At 42.6% G+C, this 16,216-nt stretch overlaps 1 protein-coding gene across 2 annotated transcripts in view; it reads left to right on the top strand.

Moving 5' to 3' along the window:
* Positions 1 to 16,216, top strand: part of LOC127439993 (netrin receptor DCC-like) — a 330,771-nt gene that overhangs the window by 113,521 nt on the left and 201,034 nt on the right. For both annotated transcript variants that reach the window (XM_051696333.1, XM_051696334.1), the window contains exon 2: positions 10,988 to 11,311. In XM_051696333.1, the coding sequence (XP_051552293.1) occupies positions 10,988 to 11,311 (324 nt within the window). The remainder of the gene's footprint in view (positions 1 to 10,987; positions 11,312 to 16,216) is intronic.

Raw genomic sequence — 16,216 nt, 5'->3', positions numbered from 1 at the left:
TGACGCTGACTACCACCCCTGGAGTCGTGAGTTCGAATCCAGGGCATGTTGAGTGACTCCAGTCAGGTCTCCTAAGCAACCAAATTGGCCCGGTTGCTAGGGCGGGTAGAGTCACATGGGGTAACCTCCTCGTGGTCACTATAATGCGTGGTTCTCGCTCTCGGTGGGGCGCGTGGTGAGTTTTGCGTGGATGCTTCGGAGAATAGCGTGAGCCTCCACATGTGCTACGTCTCCGCGGTAACGTGCTCAACAAGCCACGTGATAAGATGCGCGGGTTGACGGTCTCAGACGCGGAGGCAACTGAGATTCGTCCTCTGCCACCCGGATTGAGGCGAGTCACTACACCACCACGAGGACTTAGAGCGCATTGGGAATTGGGCATGCCAAACTGGGGAGAAAAGGGGAGAAAAAAAAAAAACATATTTAAAATCAGCAGTAAAATCTGACAATAATGGTATCATAAACTGTGCTTCTTTACCTCAGATTACAAAAAAAAAAAAAAAAAATTCTCGGTTTGTATAGCTAATGCGCATACACGTTCTCGAGTTGATTGGACAGGTGATGTCTGTATCTAAAAGCAGCTTTTTTACCTTTAAGGCGGGACTTGCATTCCAATTTCTCCCATTCATTTTAATAGAAGTGGCCCATCTCTGATAAATAGTCTCTGGTTTTAACCAGACCCACATGGAATCTACACATGCAGAACTCCACAGAAAGTTACATAGATTTTTGGAACACCTATCATTTATAAAGTGATGCTAATCTCTTGCCCATTTAAATGTTTGTTTACTAAATATTTTTGTTAATTTAATTCTACTTTTCAGCAACCAATAAGAGGTTAGTATTTTCAGCACATACGTATATTATCATTACCATTTTACCATAGCGTTTAACACTTATTAAATAAATTCCAAAAGCAAAAAATCACTGCTCTGGTCAGAGATATAATGAAATGACGGCTTGGACACTCGTGCATTTGCTGAAACGCAGCTTGCCCTTCGCCACTAGAGATATTAAACCGTTAAGAGGATAAACACCAGATTTATCCGGGACACCAGTCTGCTGTAAGAACTGCACAGATTATGTCACACTTCAAGATTTCACGGCTGTTTTCATTGTGAATGTTGTGACTGCCATGTTCACTGTGGCATTGTCTTTGACTTTGTCTCTCTCCATATAATGATGATGATTATGATGATGACCCAGGTGCGAGGCCACATAAGGGCAAGAGTGGCACTAGTCCACACAGATTGATGGCTGGTCCACCCAATCAAAACTGCAGGAATATAAGAACAGCAAATACAAAGAAACTGCATTTTGTTGCATGCAAAATAGCTCACATGCAAGATAATCATCATATTCCTGTTATAAATATAGTTAGAAAATTTGTTTTTTATTTCAAATAAAATGTTTGATATGATTATGGTGAATTGAAATGGGTTGTGGCGCGCTTCTTACCGAGTCGCTCATTTTCTCACTTTATTATTATTATTATTATTATTTTACGTGGGAGTGTGGTAGATGTTTCTGTAGATGACATGGCAGGGTATGAAATTAGCGGGTAATTTTGCTCGTTATCTACCCGCAACTGTGTGGCAGGCGACCTTTAAGACTTCTCGGAGTGACAAATGACAAGAAATGCTGTTAGACACAAATACGCGCATTTGAAGAAGCACACTTGATCATATTTTGGAAAACAGACGAAAGAGAAGCCGTCAATGCACGTTTCTGATTTGCTCTGTGTATAGAGGTTTATTGGCGTGACGGTGTCTTGCAGAACACGTGCATATGATGAGTTCTCACTATTTCTTCCCTGTTCGTAATCTGGGAAAAATTTGCAGGAATAGTGCCATCTATGCGAACGCTGAATATGATCTCAGGCCATTTCAGGATGCAAGGTCATTGGGATGACAGGTGAATTGTCATATGTGTCATAATTCAGTAGCTACAACCTCAGAAATGGTTCTTGAACAAGAAGTTTCTCTTCTGCGCTTGTCTACTACTCTTTAGCCTCCATTTGAATGTAACATTCCCTAACTCTATAGGACAGCTGTTAAGTAGAACATCTGATTCACTTGGGTTTTTCACCAGACCACTTATTTTACATAGACTACTAATCAAAAGAAATATTTTGCAACATTGCAGCAGCTCCTCGAAGCCCAGAACGTAAACCAGTGGAGAGTTGTTAGATTTTAAAGATTTGATCTTTGGGGAAACAGCCAACGCTGGTTTTCCCGATAACATTGCAACTTTTAAGCCTTTACAATCATCTTAACTGAAGTCGTTCGTTATTTGACGATGGAGTAACGCTTCATTATATTTAAGCTGTAATCTCCACCCACTGGTGCTGTGTAGCGAACTGGTTCCGGTTGGGTCATTAAGATTCGCGCCAGCCGAGGGAGTGGTTGTGGTGGGTGAGTGTTCCCTGGAAAATATTTTCATTAATTTTATCTTATTTTTGGGGGGTTAACATCGACATGTATTTTGTTTAGTCTTGTATGAAAGTGTACTGTATGCTCTCTTCTCAGCTACCATGTTTTATATGTAGTAATGTTTGATTTAATGTTCATCCTCATTATTGAACATGCGTGAGCATGATTATTGGGACTGACCACCGCTTTTCAATGTGTTTAAACGGGTACAGACTTTATATTTTAAATAATATGTGTAATTATTGTATGCCTGTCCTATATTGTTCATACATAAAGATTAAGATTTGCGCCCCTGTTTCACCAAGGTCCAATATTTGTGGATGACCACATATTTTCATCTCAATCTGAGTAGTAGCACTTATATTTGATTGAAGATCAGCATATGTCGTCCTTTATAAACACAGTGATGGTCCACCTGCACACACTGTAGGATCTGATCTGGAGTCAGCTGATCAGTGCAGGTACATGAGGGTCAGTCTCTCTACATCTCAAACAGGACATTTTAAGTGATTAAAGATGTTACAGAGAGAGAGAGAGAAAGAGCGAGGGGAGAAATGTGTGGAGGAAATGATCTGAATGGGATTAACTGGGATTATATTCAGTGCAAAAGGTCAAACTCATGCTGTGTGTGTGTGTGTGTGTGTGTGCGTGCGTGCGTGCATATAAGCGTAAGTTAGTGCTGGGCTATAGGACGATGTTATCGGATATCGACGATATCTTACAAAGATCCCGATGCCGATTGCGACACTCAATTGACAGACGATGATCGACAATATCGGGATATGGCAAAACCTTGGATCTGGGAAGTCGGCAAATATATTAAACCGTGGCCAGGGTGTGAAACTAACACCCGCCACCCGCCAAATGCGACGAGGCTGAATCCAGTTCGCAAGCTCCTTGTCCAAATGTATTTCAATCGCAGGTAATTTTGCTCATCTACCCACAACAGGCGGGCGACCTGTAAGATGTCTCGGAGCGACACATGACAAGAAATGCTGTTAGACACAAAGACTCGTGCTTGAAGAAACACTTTATTATATTTTTAAGAACAGACAAAAGAAAATCCGTCAATGCTCGTGTCTGATTCGCTGTTTGTTCAGATGCGTGCAGCACGAGCCTGTCATGTGGAACAAGCTCATGTAAAGAGTTTCATTCTTCTGAAAACTGTTTGCAAGAATACTGTTGTCTGTGAGAATGCTGCAAATGATCTTAGACCATCTCAGGAGGTGCTGTGAGTTTAGTTCGCTTTATTTCTACTCGGTTGGCATACATTGTGAACACAACTCTGCAGGTTCTGTATTTATCTTTGTATTAAAGAAACAAAGACGAAAGTGATTAAATCATAAAATAATAAGACATGTTCACCTTGAACCTGAAATGTAGTTCTGTTTTCTTTAGGCAGCATTAACTATATTACCAAAACTATACAAACACAAATTCGATAAGAACACACATTTGACAGCATTATTTTGGGAACACAAGGGAATTTATTAGGCTTATTTATTTTGATTTACATTTATTATTGTCTTTAGTTCTTAATATGTAGATTATTAGTTACTTTCCACCAGTGCATGGTGAAAATGGGGCCGTTGGAGACGGTAAATGTTTGGATTTGGGAAAGTGGTTAAATAAGATTTTTTTGATCACTTCGTTATTTTATTGCTTTTTTCATTCAGTTTAAAGTGCCATTTGTATTTAGAAATGTCTTTCGTTTTCTAAGTGAAACTGGATATTCAATGAGAAATAAATGCATGGTGGGATTTTTTCTGTTGAATTGATCTAATGATATAAAATGTCTCTATATGACAGGTGGGTAAAAATAAGAGTGTGGCAGAGAGGAGGGCGGGGCCGGGTCGTGATGCTGCACACCCGGCACCTAATCAGGCTAATCGAGCTCTCGAGAGGGATAAAGGCGACCGGAGGCGGCAGTTCCAGAGAGAGAGAGAGAGAGGTACGGGCAGCTGCCCGGCATGTCTTTGTGTTTGTCTTTTTGTTTAAGTTTATTATTAAATGATTATTTATATTGTCAGGCCGGTTCTCACCTCCTCCTTTCCACTGAACTTTGTTTCACTGGTGCTGCAACCCGGGAAGGAGGAGGGCAGTCGGCAAGGAGCCCCCTCCTCCCCTCGCGGTCGGCGGCCGTTCCTCTGCTCTCAGGCGGCTGGGCTCCTCCGTCCCCTGGCGGATGGCTACAGCTGCTCCGTTGGGGTGGATGGTAATGGCGAGGACTCTACTACGGCGCATCCCTCCTCTTTCCCGGGTTGTGGCACCAGTGTACACGGTTAAAGGGAAAGGAGAAGGCGAGAACTGGCTTGACAATATAAATAATAATTTAATAATAAACTTAAACAAAAAGACAAACACAAACACAAGCCGGGCAGCTGCCCATAACTCTCTTTCTCTCTGGAACTGATGCCTCCGGTCGTCTTTATCCCTCGCGAGGGCTTGATTAGCCTGATTAGGGGCTGGGTGTGCAGCATCACAACCCGGCCCCGCCCTCCTCCCTGCCACAAAGAGGTTTTGGTGACGTCAACTGAAAAGGAAAGTCATTTCAGTGGCAGAGCAAGTTTTTATACAGTATTTTGATTATGAAGACAAATGGACCCTTTTCACAGATTGCGATCCACGCACAACTTACCACGCGCCCCATTGAGAGCGAGAACCACTAATCACGACCACGAGGAGGTTACCCCATGTGACTCTACCCTCCCTAGCAACCGTGTCAATTTGGTTGCTTAGGAGACCTGGCTGGAGTCACTCAGCACACCCTGGATTAGAACTCGTGACTCCAGGGTGGTAGTCAGTGTCAATACTCGCTGAGCTAGCCAGGCCCCCCGCAGTGATGTTTCAAATACAGCTGCTGAAAGAGTGATAGTAAATTTGCCATCTTCTCTCTTCTGACTGTCATAATCCATCGTTCTCTGTTTTCTTGGAAAGTTGTGGAAACATAATAGTGATGTTTTTCTTTTGATGTTGGAACAAATGGGTAAGCAAAAATGATATTTGCCGTTGTCTCCCATTCACCGCTAACGAAGTTTACCCTGCCGTGTTCCAAAACCCGGAAATGTGAAAAAGGTCCATAGTGATGAAGATAAGATGTGCAGTTTCAGTTTGTGTGACACAGACTGATCGGTAAGCAGGCCGAACACACGGTAACCATGGTGACAGTCAATATTGAAGTGATAAGAGATGAGAAGATGTCAAAGAAATGCAGGGAGTAAGGTGATGTTTAATATACATACATACACACACACACACACATTATAGAAAGGTGTTCAGATCAAACACACACACGCACGCACGCACGCACGCACGCACGCTCTCAGCCTTTGAAATACAATACTACATGATCCCAGAGTATTACCACAGGATGAATGTATTTTGTGGAAACTGGATAAACTGAATCTTGTATCAGAGCAAATATTGATGTTCTTCATGTACAACAGTCAATATTTCACTGTAGGTGTATTAGGGTGAATCTCAAGGGTCAGATTTGTAATATTTACACAGTATAAATGAGTTTTGCTTCAGCAGCGAATGGATTCACACAGAGGGGTTCATATTGCGACGCATTCAATAGTCTCTTTGAACTCCTTTGCATGAGAAACACTGAGAATAATAGTCGACCTCCGGATCCACATCAAACCGACACACACCGGCTGTTTTCCCTTTAATATGTCAGCAGTCATTCAGCCTGCAGTTCTGGAGCTCGGGGTCACTACCTGTTGCCTCACAAGTCATGTCCAATCACAGTTTCCCAGACTACAGGATCTGCATCTCGACGAGGAGCATCTCTTGCGGTTTCTTTCGTGGAGATGCTGAAATCATTTGTTTCTGTGTGGGAAACCGTTTTCTATTTGATATGTGGAACACACTTGTGTTCTCTGTGCTTCTAATAAATCTTCACCATGCTTTCACTTCTGAAGGTTACTGGCAACTTTGTCTAGATACTAGTAGTAGTTGGAGTGGTCAAGATTTGAGGTTTTGAAATTGTGGAAACTGTTATTTGTTTCCACCGACATAATGCCAGTTCCCAAACTTTCTCTTTTTCTTGCATTTCAACAGAGGAAAGGGCATTTTTGGGCCTATCTGACTCTAATGCGTTTAGGTTTTTTTAGTCTGAACAGGACAAAAACACATTCAAATCAGATTTTTGTTAATGTGCCTTATGTTTGTTTTTTTGTCATTCGTTGTGTGTGACGGGTTGTTTAGTCAGATTTTGCGGTTAGAAGACATCTATTGCGTTCCAAAGACCAACAGAGCACTTTGAAGGTAAAACACTACTGATGACCACACTGCAGGAATGTAACAAAAAATAATTTATTTGTGTGTGTTTTATTGCACTTTTCAGCCCTCCAGGTAAATTCTATGAGGGGAACAGGGCATTGGGATGATCACTTCTGAATGAAATGCACCCATACGCTATGTATATGTTACAGGGCAGCCAAAGCAGTGCAAAATCGTTTTTCTTTTGTCCCAATTCCCAATGCGCTCTAAGTCCTCGTGGTGGCGTAGTGACTCGCCTCAATCCGGGTGGCGTAGGACGAATCTCAGTTGCCTCCACGTCTGAGACCGTCAATCCGCTCATCTTATCACGTGGCTTGTTGAGCACGTTACCGCGGAGACGTAGTGTGTGTGGAGGCTTCATGCTATTCTCCGCGGCATCCACGCACAACTCATCACACGCCCCACCGAGAACGAGAAGCACTTTTTAGCGACCACGAGGAGGTTACCCCATGTGACTCTACCCACCCTAGCAACCGGGCCAATTGGTTGCTTAGGAGACCTGGCTGGAGTCACTCAGCACACCCTGGATTCGAACTTGCGACTCCAGGTGTGGTAGTCAGCGTCTTTCCTTGCTGAGCTAACCAGGCCCCCCCAGTGCAAACTCTTTTAAAATAATACAGACATTGGCTTTAGTCACCCAAAGAGATACACTAAGGTGCGGTAACACACACCAGCTGCGAGACACCACAGTGTGATCTCTCACAAATATCGGACGCTTAAGCATTTGTAGCGCTTTAATACAGGACGGAGGTCCTCTTCAAGAGTCTCACTGTCTGACAATTTTAAGCTACAATACGGGACTTTTCGCTGCCCATGAAAACACAGCACAACAGAGTCCCAAAAATATGGGACGTCCCGGCTAAAATGCACATGCCACCTCTATCATTTTTCAAGCCGTTATCTGTGACGAATGTTAATATTTGGATACTGCCCTCATGTAAAACATTTGCTAAACACTCACACGTGGTGAACATACACAAGTTTGCATCGTTACTATGACAACTAATGTGGACGTGCTCGCAAAAGCGACTGCAGACTGAACAGATCTGTCCACAAATCCATTGTGTCTCGAGACTGTTTCTGGTATAAAACTACCGAAAAGAGCGATTCAGACAGAGAACAGCCACAGTTTAAGTGTTTTTTGGAGTAAAAATCAATTTCAGGCTCAACTTGTGCAGTTGTTGGCTGCCATTACGGCTCAAGTCAACATGACGCAGTGTTTGCCACTGATTTTACTTTAATATTGTGATGTATTTCCAAGTCATGGAGGATGTTTGAAACAGTGTAAGGGGGATTTATCTTAACCATCAGTTTTAGTTTAGTTTACTTGATGACGTCAACCAAAAAAAAAAAACGTTTCAGCAGTGGCGTGGTTACATTTTGAAAAATAAAATTACCATCTCAGTTCACTGTCTGTCTCTCTGTCTGTCTGTCTCACTCATTCACATGCAGCTCGTCTCATCCTGTCACTCTGTCGCATTTAAAATCTGCCCTGCTGCTGAAGGAAATACAGTTTTTTTTTCCCTGCGCATCAAATGTGTCAAGGGCCGGACGAGTGGCACTCTCAATCTTCCTCTCGTTCATTGTCTTCACATTCAGCTCCATCCCGTCTCTTCTGTCCTCTTTTTGTCTTTTTCAAAAAGGCGTTCCATAAAGAAGAGCTGTCATCTATGAGAGAGAAAGATGAGGAAACCACTAAAAACACTTTCTGACTGCTGGATGTTTACAGAAAGACATTGAACACAGGGTGTTCTCTTGAAATTCACCCATTGTTTCTCTCTTGATAACACTCTGACAGAAACATTTTTGAGGGTAGATTGAGGGTAAAAATCTACAGAATTGTGTGTAATGGATTTAACCATGGTAAAATGTGTTAATTGGAGCTGAGAGTAGTGCCTGTCTTACGGGCCATTCACACAGGATGTACTTGCGGTTTGTTGGTCTATGTAAACGTGCTTGATGGAATTGTTTGACCGATGCGTCAGACTTTGTTTCAGTGTCTCGTGCTGTAAACCGTGTTTTCAAGATGCTTTGGAAAGGTGTAATTATTTTAAGGAATATTCCGGGTTCAGTACAAGTTAAGCTCAGTCGACAGCATTTGTGGCATAATGTTGATTACCACAAACATTTATTTTGAGTCGTTCCTCCTTTTCTTTTAAAAAAAGCAAAAATCGTGGTTACAGTGAGGCACTTACAATGGAAGTCAATGGGGGCCAATTTTTGAATGTTAAAATACACATTGTTTCAAACGTATAGCCACAAGACATAAAGGATATGCGTGTAAACATGATTTTAGTGTGATAAAATCAATAACCTTTTCTGTGTAAAATTATATCCAATTTTACAACTTCGTTGCCATGACGATGTAATGTCAACAAACCCTATAACCTTAAAATGACTGTAAAAAATTATGATTTAAACAACTTTACAGCTCAAATAATACATGAGTTTTAACAGAAGAATTAATGCAAGTCATTTTATAAAATTAGAAACTTCACATTTCTGTGTTTAAACACAACAAAAATTGGCCCCATTCACCTCCATTGTAAGTGTCTCTCTGTAACCTTGATTTTTGCTTTTTTTAAAGAAAAGGAGGGATGAGTCGAACTTAATTTTTGTGGTAATCAACATTATGCCACAAATGCTGTCAATTGAGCTTAACTTGTATTGAACCCGGAATATTCCTTTAAACTCTTAAAATCACATCTAGGGGGGCCTGGGTAGCTCAGCAAGTAAAGATGCCGACTACCACACCTGGAGTTGCGAGTTCGAATCCAGGGCGTGCTGAGTGACTTCAGTCAGGCTTCCTAAGCAACCAATTGGCCCGGTTGTTAGGGAGGGTAGAGTCACATGGGGTAACCTCCTTGTGGTCACTATAATGTGGTTCTCGCCCTCGGTGGGGCACATGGTGAGTTGTGCATGGATGCCGCGGAGAATAGCATGAAGCCTCCACGCGCGCTACATCTCCACGGTAACACGCTCAACAAACCACGTTATAAGATGCGCGGATTTACGGTCTCAGACATGGAGGCAACTGAGATTCATCCTCCGCCACCCAGATTGAGGCGAGTCACTACGCCACCACAAGGACTTAGAGCGCATTGGGAATTGGGCATTCCAAATTGGGGAGAAAAATCGCATCTCAAGACATCAGCATTCTACCACCCCTGGAGTTCGTTAGCTCGCTAGTTCGAATCCCAGGGCGTGCTGAGTGACTCCAGCCAGGTCTTTTAAGCAACCAAATTGGCCCGGTTGCTAGGGAGGGTAGAGTCACATGATATAAACTCCTCGTGGTTGCTATAATGTGGTTAGTTCTAGGTGGGGCACGTGGTGAGTTGAGCGTGGTTGCCGCGGTGGATGACGTGAAGCCTCCACACGCACTATGTCTCTGTGGCAACGCGCTCAACAAGCCACGTGATCAGATGCGCAGGTTGATGGTCCCAGATGCGGAGGCAACTGGGATTCGTCCTCCGCCACCCGGACTGAGGCGAATCACTACGTGACCACGAGGACTTAAAAGCACATTGGGAATTGGGCATTCCAAATTCCAGCATTCTGCTGTGCTGGCAGTGTCTAGCTATTTGTGACTGCAAGAATGCATCCTGTGTGAACAGCCCCTAATTGGTAGCTGAGATCATTGTCAGATTAGCCAAAACATTTTATAAACAAACCTGCGAAGGGATTTGAAGAACCTATAATGAATGGCAGCTGAATCACTGAAGGGTTTTGTCATGATAAGTGCTGAAGTATCTTTTCACTCACACAAAAACAAAGACAAAAACTGAATTAGCTAGTTTTCAGCAGGTTTTGATTATTAGCATTTGAATTAAGGCGGTCTGTAGAGTCTGATTTCTACACGTCGCATGTATGCTATGGGGTGTTGCAAGTATTCCTCGCTCTTAAATGAACAAGTGGAGATGCATTAATGCATTTAAATGAAGGACATGTGAAGCACATTGTACTCAGGAGTTCGTTCATCCATGCAGCATCACAATATAACCAACCATCACATATTCTGTAATAGAATCTTCTCAATTTATGTGTTTAGTAGCATTTTAGTATTTGCATTTATTATCGTTTCTGTCCGTGACTCTATCAGAACAGGTCTGAGACACATTTTTGGGTTAAAACCCATCAGTTCAATGCCACTTACTCTTGCAATGTTAGATTCCCAGGAAACTAACACTGATAAAATGTTAAGCCTGAACATGTTCATGTTTCAAACGGTGAACAGTCTGTCTTAAATTTTCTCTCTCTCTCGTCTGCAGGCGCTGATCCACTGCGAGGTTTTGTGGAGTTGCGTTTCGTGTTGGAGCCCGAGGACGTGGTGACAGTTCGTGGTGGCGTCCTGCAGCTGGACTGTGAGGTGCGCTCGGATCAGGGCATTCCCGTCATCGCGTGGAAGAAAGACGGCGTTCTCTTGAGCGCGGTGGTGGACGAGCGTAGACAGCAGCTTTCAAATGGAACGTTACTCGTGCAGAATGTCGTTCACTCGAGACACCATCGGCCGGACGAGGGAGCGTACCAGTGTCTCGCCACACTGGAGGGCATCGGTGCGATCGTCAGTCGAACGGCCAAAGTCACCGTGTCTGGTAAGTAGCACAGTTAAACAAACTGTAGCTTGACTGGCACAATATGGTGCTTGCAACGGCAAGTTCATGGGTTTGATTCTCAGGAAAAACACATACTAATAATTGTGTTGCATGAGTGTGTTGTAAGTAGCTTTGGATTGGTCTGCTAAATGCATAAACGGAATCTCTTTTCTTATTGGTTGATGGCAAGCATATTGTTTCCTTCTCATACTCTATAAACAGGATAAACTATGGAGTGATCTCAATACCGGCCCGCTTTTGCACTGACTTGAGAACCAGCGATGATCTAACTGACAACATTACTACATAACCAGCCCACAAACACACTCAGCACATAGCAGTCTTTTACAAGCAAGGAAAAGATCACAATATTTCAATGTTTGAAATCACAACACGCTAAATATAAAGGATAAAGAACACTTACTAGTGCTGTACATGCCAAGATACCTCCGAAAAGTGCCTGCATTAATAAATCTGATTAAACTCCAGTCTCTGTCTCCGAATCTGCTAAAAGCAAACAGGTGGGAAGTTCCTCAAACACAACCAATAATTTGTCGTTTTTCCTCCTCCTTTGAAATGTAAAAATGCAAGCCAGTGGGCCCGTAACCAAGGACGTTTGGAGAAATGGACAGAGTTTTAGGAGGATAACAGCTGAAAATACACCTCTTTAACATGTCTGCGCTAGGTTTGTTTTAGAATTAACTAATAACTTTTCACTATTGGCTGCGGTCTCTCATACGTCAGCAGAGAAGAGTCAGTCATATCCGTGAAGAGCAAGTGATGACATTTTGATTAAAGATTACAAGGTCAAATAAATTCTATTAATCATTCACAATAAGACCGTTATGAAAATAGATAGCATCAATTTTTATTTCATGGTGAATTTAAACTTGAAACGCATGACTGAATCTATAATTGTGTGAATGAAAAGTGGACTTACTGTACATCCTATTACAACTAAAGTGAACAAAAAAGAGTTTCAAGTTGAAAAACAAAGTGGCTTATTTTCTACGGAAGACTTTCAATGGAATTGCTGTTCATTTAGCTGCTGCATTATCCAGTTGCATCATAAAATGCATTATAAAGTGTTTTCTTAATAGGCTAGAAATATATATTGAAATAATGTGTAGTTACAGGTTTGGGTTTCTTTTCATATTAAAGAGTACCCCCGATCAGTTCCACACAGTGAGGTATAGATATTCTAAAGTGATTAAGAAATTTCTTTTCAAATTATGTTTAAAGGAATATTCCATTTGCAATAAAAGTTGAACTCAGTCGACAGCATTTGTGGCATAATGTTGATTACCACAAAATATAATTTTGACTCGTCCCTCCTTTTCTTTAAAAAAGCAAAAGTCTTGGTGTAACGGGTAAAGGATGGGCAAGGAGGAGGCGGGAACCGGCAGAACAGTCAACGTAAACTTTAATGACATAAACTCAACTTAAAACAACATAAAACACATAGACGCACACACACAACGGCCGTGTCTCTCTCTCTCTCTCTCTCTCTCTCTCTCTCTCTCTCTCTCGAACTGGTGTCTCCGGCTCCCCTTTATCTCTCTCTCCCGCTGATTAGGTGATTCATCGCCGGCCGTGCACCCTCACGGTCTGGCCACGCCTTCCTCCTCGTCACATTCCTTCCCTGCCCGATTCAGGCCGAGGCGCATCCGGACTGTCCTACTCCCCCCCCCCCCCATCTCTGGAGGGGAAACGCTGCCCTTCTGGCTGTTCTGCCAGCCGATGGTCCTCCCCGCCTCCTGTGAACCTGGGGAGAGATGAGGGGAGGGAGAGGGAAAGGACGAGCGGGAGGGACACAGAGAGACGGAGAGAGGAGGGAGAGAGAAAAACTTGTTCGCGGTCCCCGGACACGCTGTCGCCTGGCCCTCAGCCACTCCTCCACCCTCTGGCGGATGACAGCCGCTCCTCCCTGGGCGGATGGTAGCAAGTCCTCCATCCCCTGGCAGACGGAATGGCTCCTCCCCTTCATGGCAGATGGCAGCGGTTTCTCCGACTCCCTGCAGACGGCAGCGGTGAGGACTCCACGTCAATGCAGCCCTCCTCCTTCCTGGGTTCCGGCACCAATGTAACTGGTTAAGGGTGGGCAAGGAGGAGGCGGGAACCGGCAGAACAGTCAACGTAAACTTCAGTGACATAAACTCAACTTAAAACAACTTAAAACACATAGACGCACACACACACAGTGGCCGCGTGTGTCTCTCTCTCTCTCTCTCGAACTGGCATCTCCGGCTCCTTTATCTCTCCCTCCCGCTGATTAGGTGTCTCAGCGCTGGCCGTGCACCCTCACGGCCCGGTCACGCCCTCCTCCTCGTCACATTTAGTTACAGTGAGGCACTTACAATGGAAATCAATGGGGTCAATCCGTAAACATTAAAATACCTTGTATTTCAAAAGTATAGCCACAAAACGTAAACAATTTGCATGTTAACCAGATCTGAGTGTGACAAAATCACTTAATAACCTTTTCTGTGTTAAGTTATAACCAATTTTACAACATTGTTTCCATGACGATAATGTCAACAAACCCCAAAACGACTGTAAATATGGCAATTTAAACAACTTTAAACAGTTCAAATATTACGTGAGTTTAGAATAACAGAATAATTATAGTATGTGCTTTTATAAAATTATAAGCTTCACATTTCTGCCTTTAAACCCTCACAAAATTGGCACCATTGACTTCCATTGTAAGCGTCTCACTGGAACACAGATTTGTGCTTTTTTTAAAGAAAAGGAGGGACGAGTCAAAATAAATTTTGTGGCAATCAACATTATGCCACAAATGCTGTCGATTGAGCTTAACTTGTTTCGAACCCGGAATATTCCTTTAAATAACCTACAGTATTATAGGCTATATACAAGGCTGAAGTATATGAAGGCAGGTTCCCATTGTGACAACTTACCCCATATCACAACATGCCCTGCTGTAGGGGACTTGTGTCTGTACAGAAATTGACTTTGAAAAGTAATATTCGCTGGAGCCGCAAGTCTAAAACAGGTTTGCAGGATACATGGCAATTACTCTTAACACTTTTAATCACTTGACATTTGTCGATGGACACACACATTTGTGATGTCCTATGAGTCTAATTTACTTTCATTTTGTTCATAATCTAATGAGCTCTTCACCTGGACACACACACACACACACACACACTCGGTGGGGAAGATCATTTGATTATATGCAGGTTCATTATCATACCATTAACCTTATGCAGCTCATCCTGTTTCACATTAATAACAAAATAGATGCGGCAGACGACCCCATCACCCTTCTACCCTTTGACCCTCGGTATGAGATTACAGCGGCGTTCTCCTCGTTCAGACCTGCAGAAGGTTGTGTGTGTCTGCCGTGTTCAGTCACAACAGGACTCTCATGTCTGTGTCCACCCCGCTGTGATCTGGACTCACACTAAAGGTGCTTTCATTCAGGTCAGCTGCGGCACACAAACACCATCTTGACTGGTGGGAGAGAGAACGGACGGAGAGAGATGTGTTTCACTTGACCCCAGATTGCTAGTTTGGCCTCTCGGTAGGCTGCGCATGCGGGTTTCGCAGGTCATTAACTCAAAGTCACTTTCAATTGCCGCTTTAAAAACGGGCCAGTTGGCAGTGTTTGTCAGGTGGCAGGTCTTTAATCGGGTGATTTGGAGTGTGGCATCAATGCTGGGTGTGAGACAGACACCAGTCAAGCACTTTGGCTTTGAAATCATCCCTTTGAAACGAGGGATGAGTTTTGAGAGGCTGGTTATGAGCAGCAGTTTCTATCTGCAGATATACGAGAGAGAGAAAAAATAAAAGTTAATTTACCTGCGAGAACGCTGTAACTGTAACCGACGGGCCATTCTCAATTCTCCTCTCGTCCAGTTTCACTCATTCATGCTTTACGCTCTTGTGGCCGGCGTGTAAATGCTCTGCGGGCTGCAGATAATGCTCGCGTAAATGGCCCGTTACGTTCTGTGAGGGGGAAATGCCGTGTGCTCATTTCTAAATGAGCAGGACCCATTGTGTGTGTGTGAGATGTATGAATTGGAGAGAGACAGTTTGCTGCATGTTAATAGAAATAATGTGCTGATGGAGAGCAGCGCTATCTTGTTGTCTCTCGCGCCGACTATTGTTTGTGGATTTTAACTAGTCTGCTTCCTTAATGAATCCATTAACGATTCTTTCAGTAATTTTGGGGATGTTTGGAAAACATTTAATGCATTTACTAGACCATTTGGTAGCTCTTTACAATAATGTACTATCAGCATATACATTTTTTAACAATAAAAGTAGCATATTTTAACATTAGTTAATGCATTATGAACTAACATGAACTAACAATAAAAAAATTAAAAAAATGCATTTTCGTAAATTAACATTAACCACGATTAAGATGAATTCATCTTATTGTTTCATTTTTTTCTTTATTATTATAGCTATTATTATTTATTATTATCATAATTATATTTGCCTTTTGTTTTATGCTTTGGCAATATGTACTGAAGTATGCCATGCCAATGAAGTAAATTTGAAATTTAAAAATTTGTTTAAGAAATACTGTGTATATATATATATATATATATACTGTATATACAGAATTGTATAATTAGTGTCTGTGTATAAATAGTCAATGAGTTTGTTAGTTCTCACTTGGATGCACTGAGCAGGCTAGATACTGAGCCATGGGGAGCAGAAAAGAACTGTCAAAAGACCTGCGTAACAAGGTAATGGAACTTTATATAGATGGAAAAGGATATAAAAAGATATCCAAAGCCTTGAAAATGCCAGTCAGTACTGTTCAATCACTTATTAAGAAGTGGAAAATTCGGGGATCTCTTGATACCAAGCCAAGGTCAGGTAGACCAAGAAAGATTTCAGCCACAACTGCCAGAAGAATTGTTC

Source organism: Myxocyprinus asiaticus, chromosome 4, assembly GCF_019703515.2.
Source record: "Myxocyprinus asiaticus isolate MX2 ecotype Aquarium Trade chromosome 4, UBuf_Myxa_2, whole genome shotgun sequence".
In the NCBI taxonomy this organism is placed as follows: Eukaryota; Metazoa; Chordata; class Actinopteri; order Cypriniformes; family Catostomidae; genus Myxocyprinus; species Myxocyprinus asiaticus.
The sequence above is the reverse complement of the archived record's forward strand: the minus strand, read 5'-3'. Positions and strand labels throughout refer to the sequence as shown.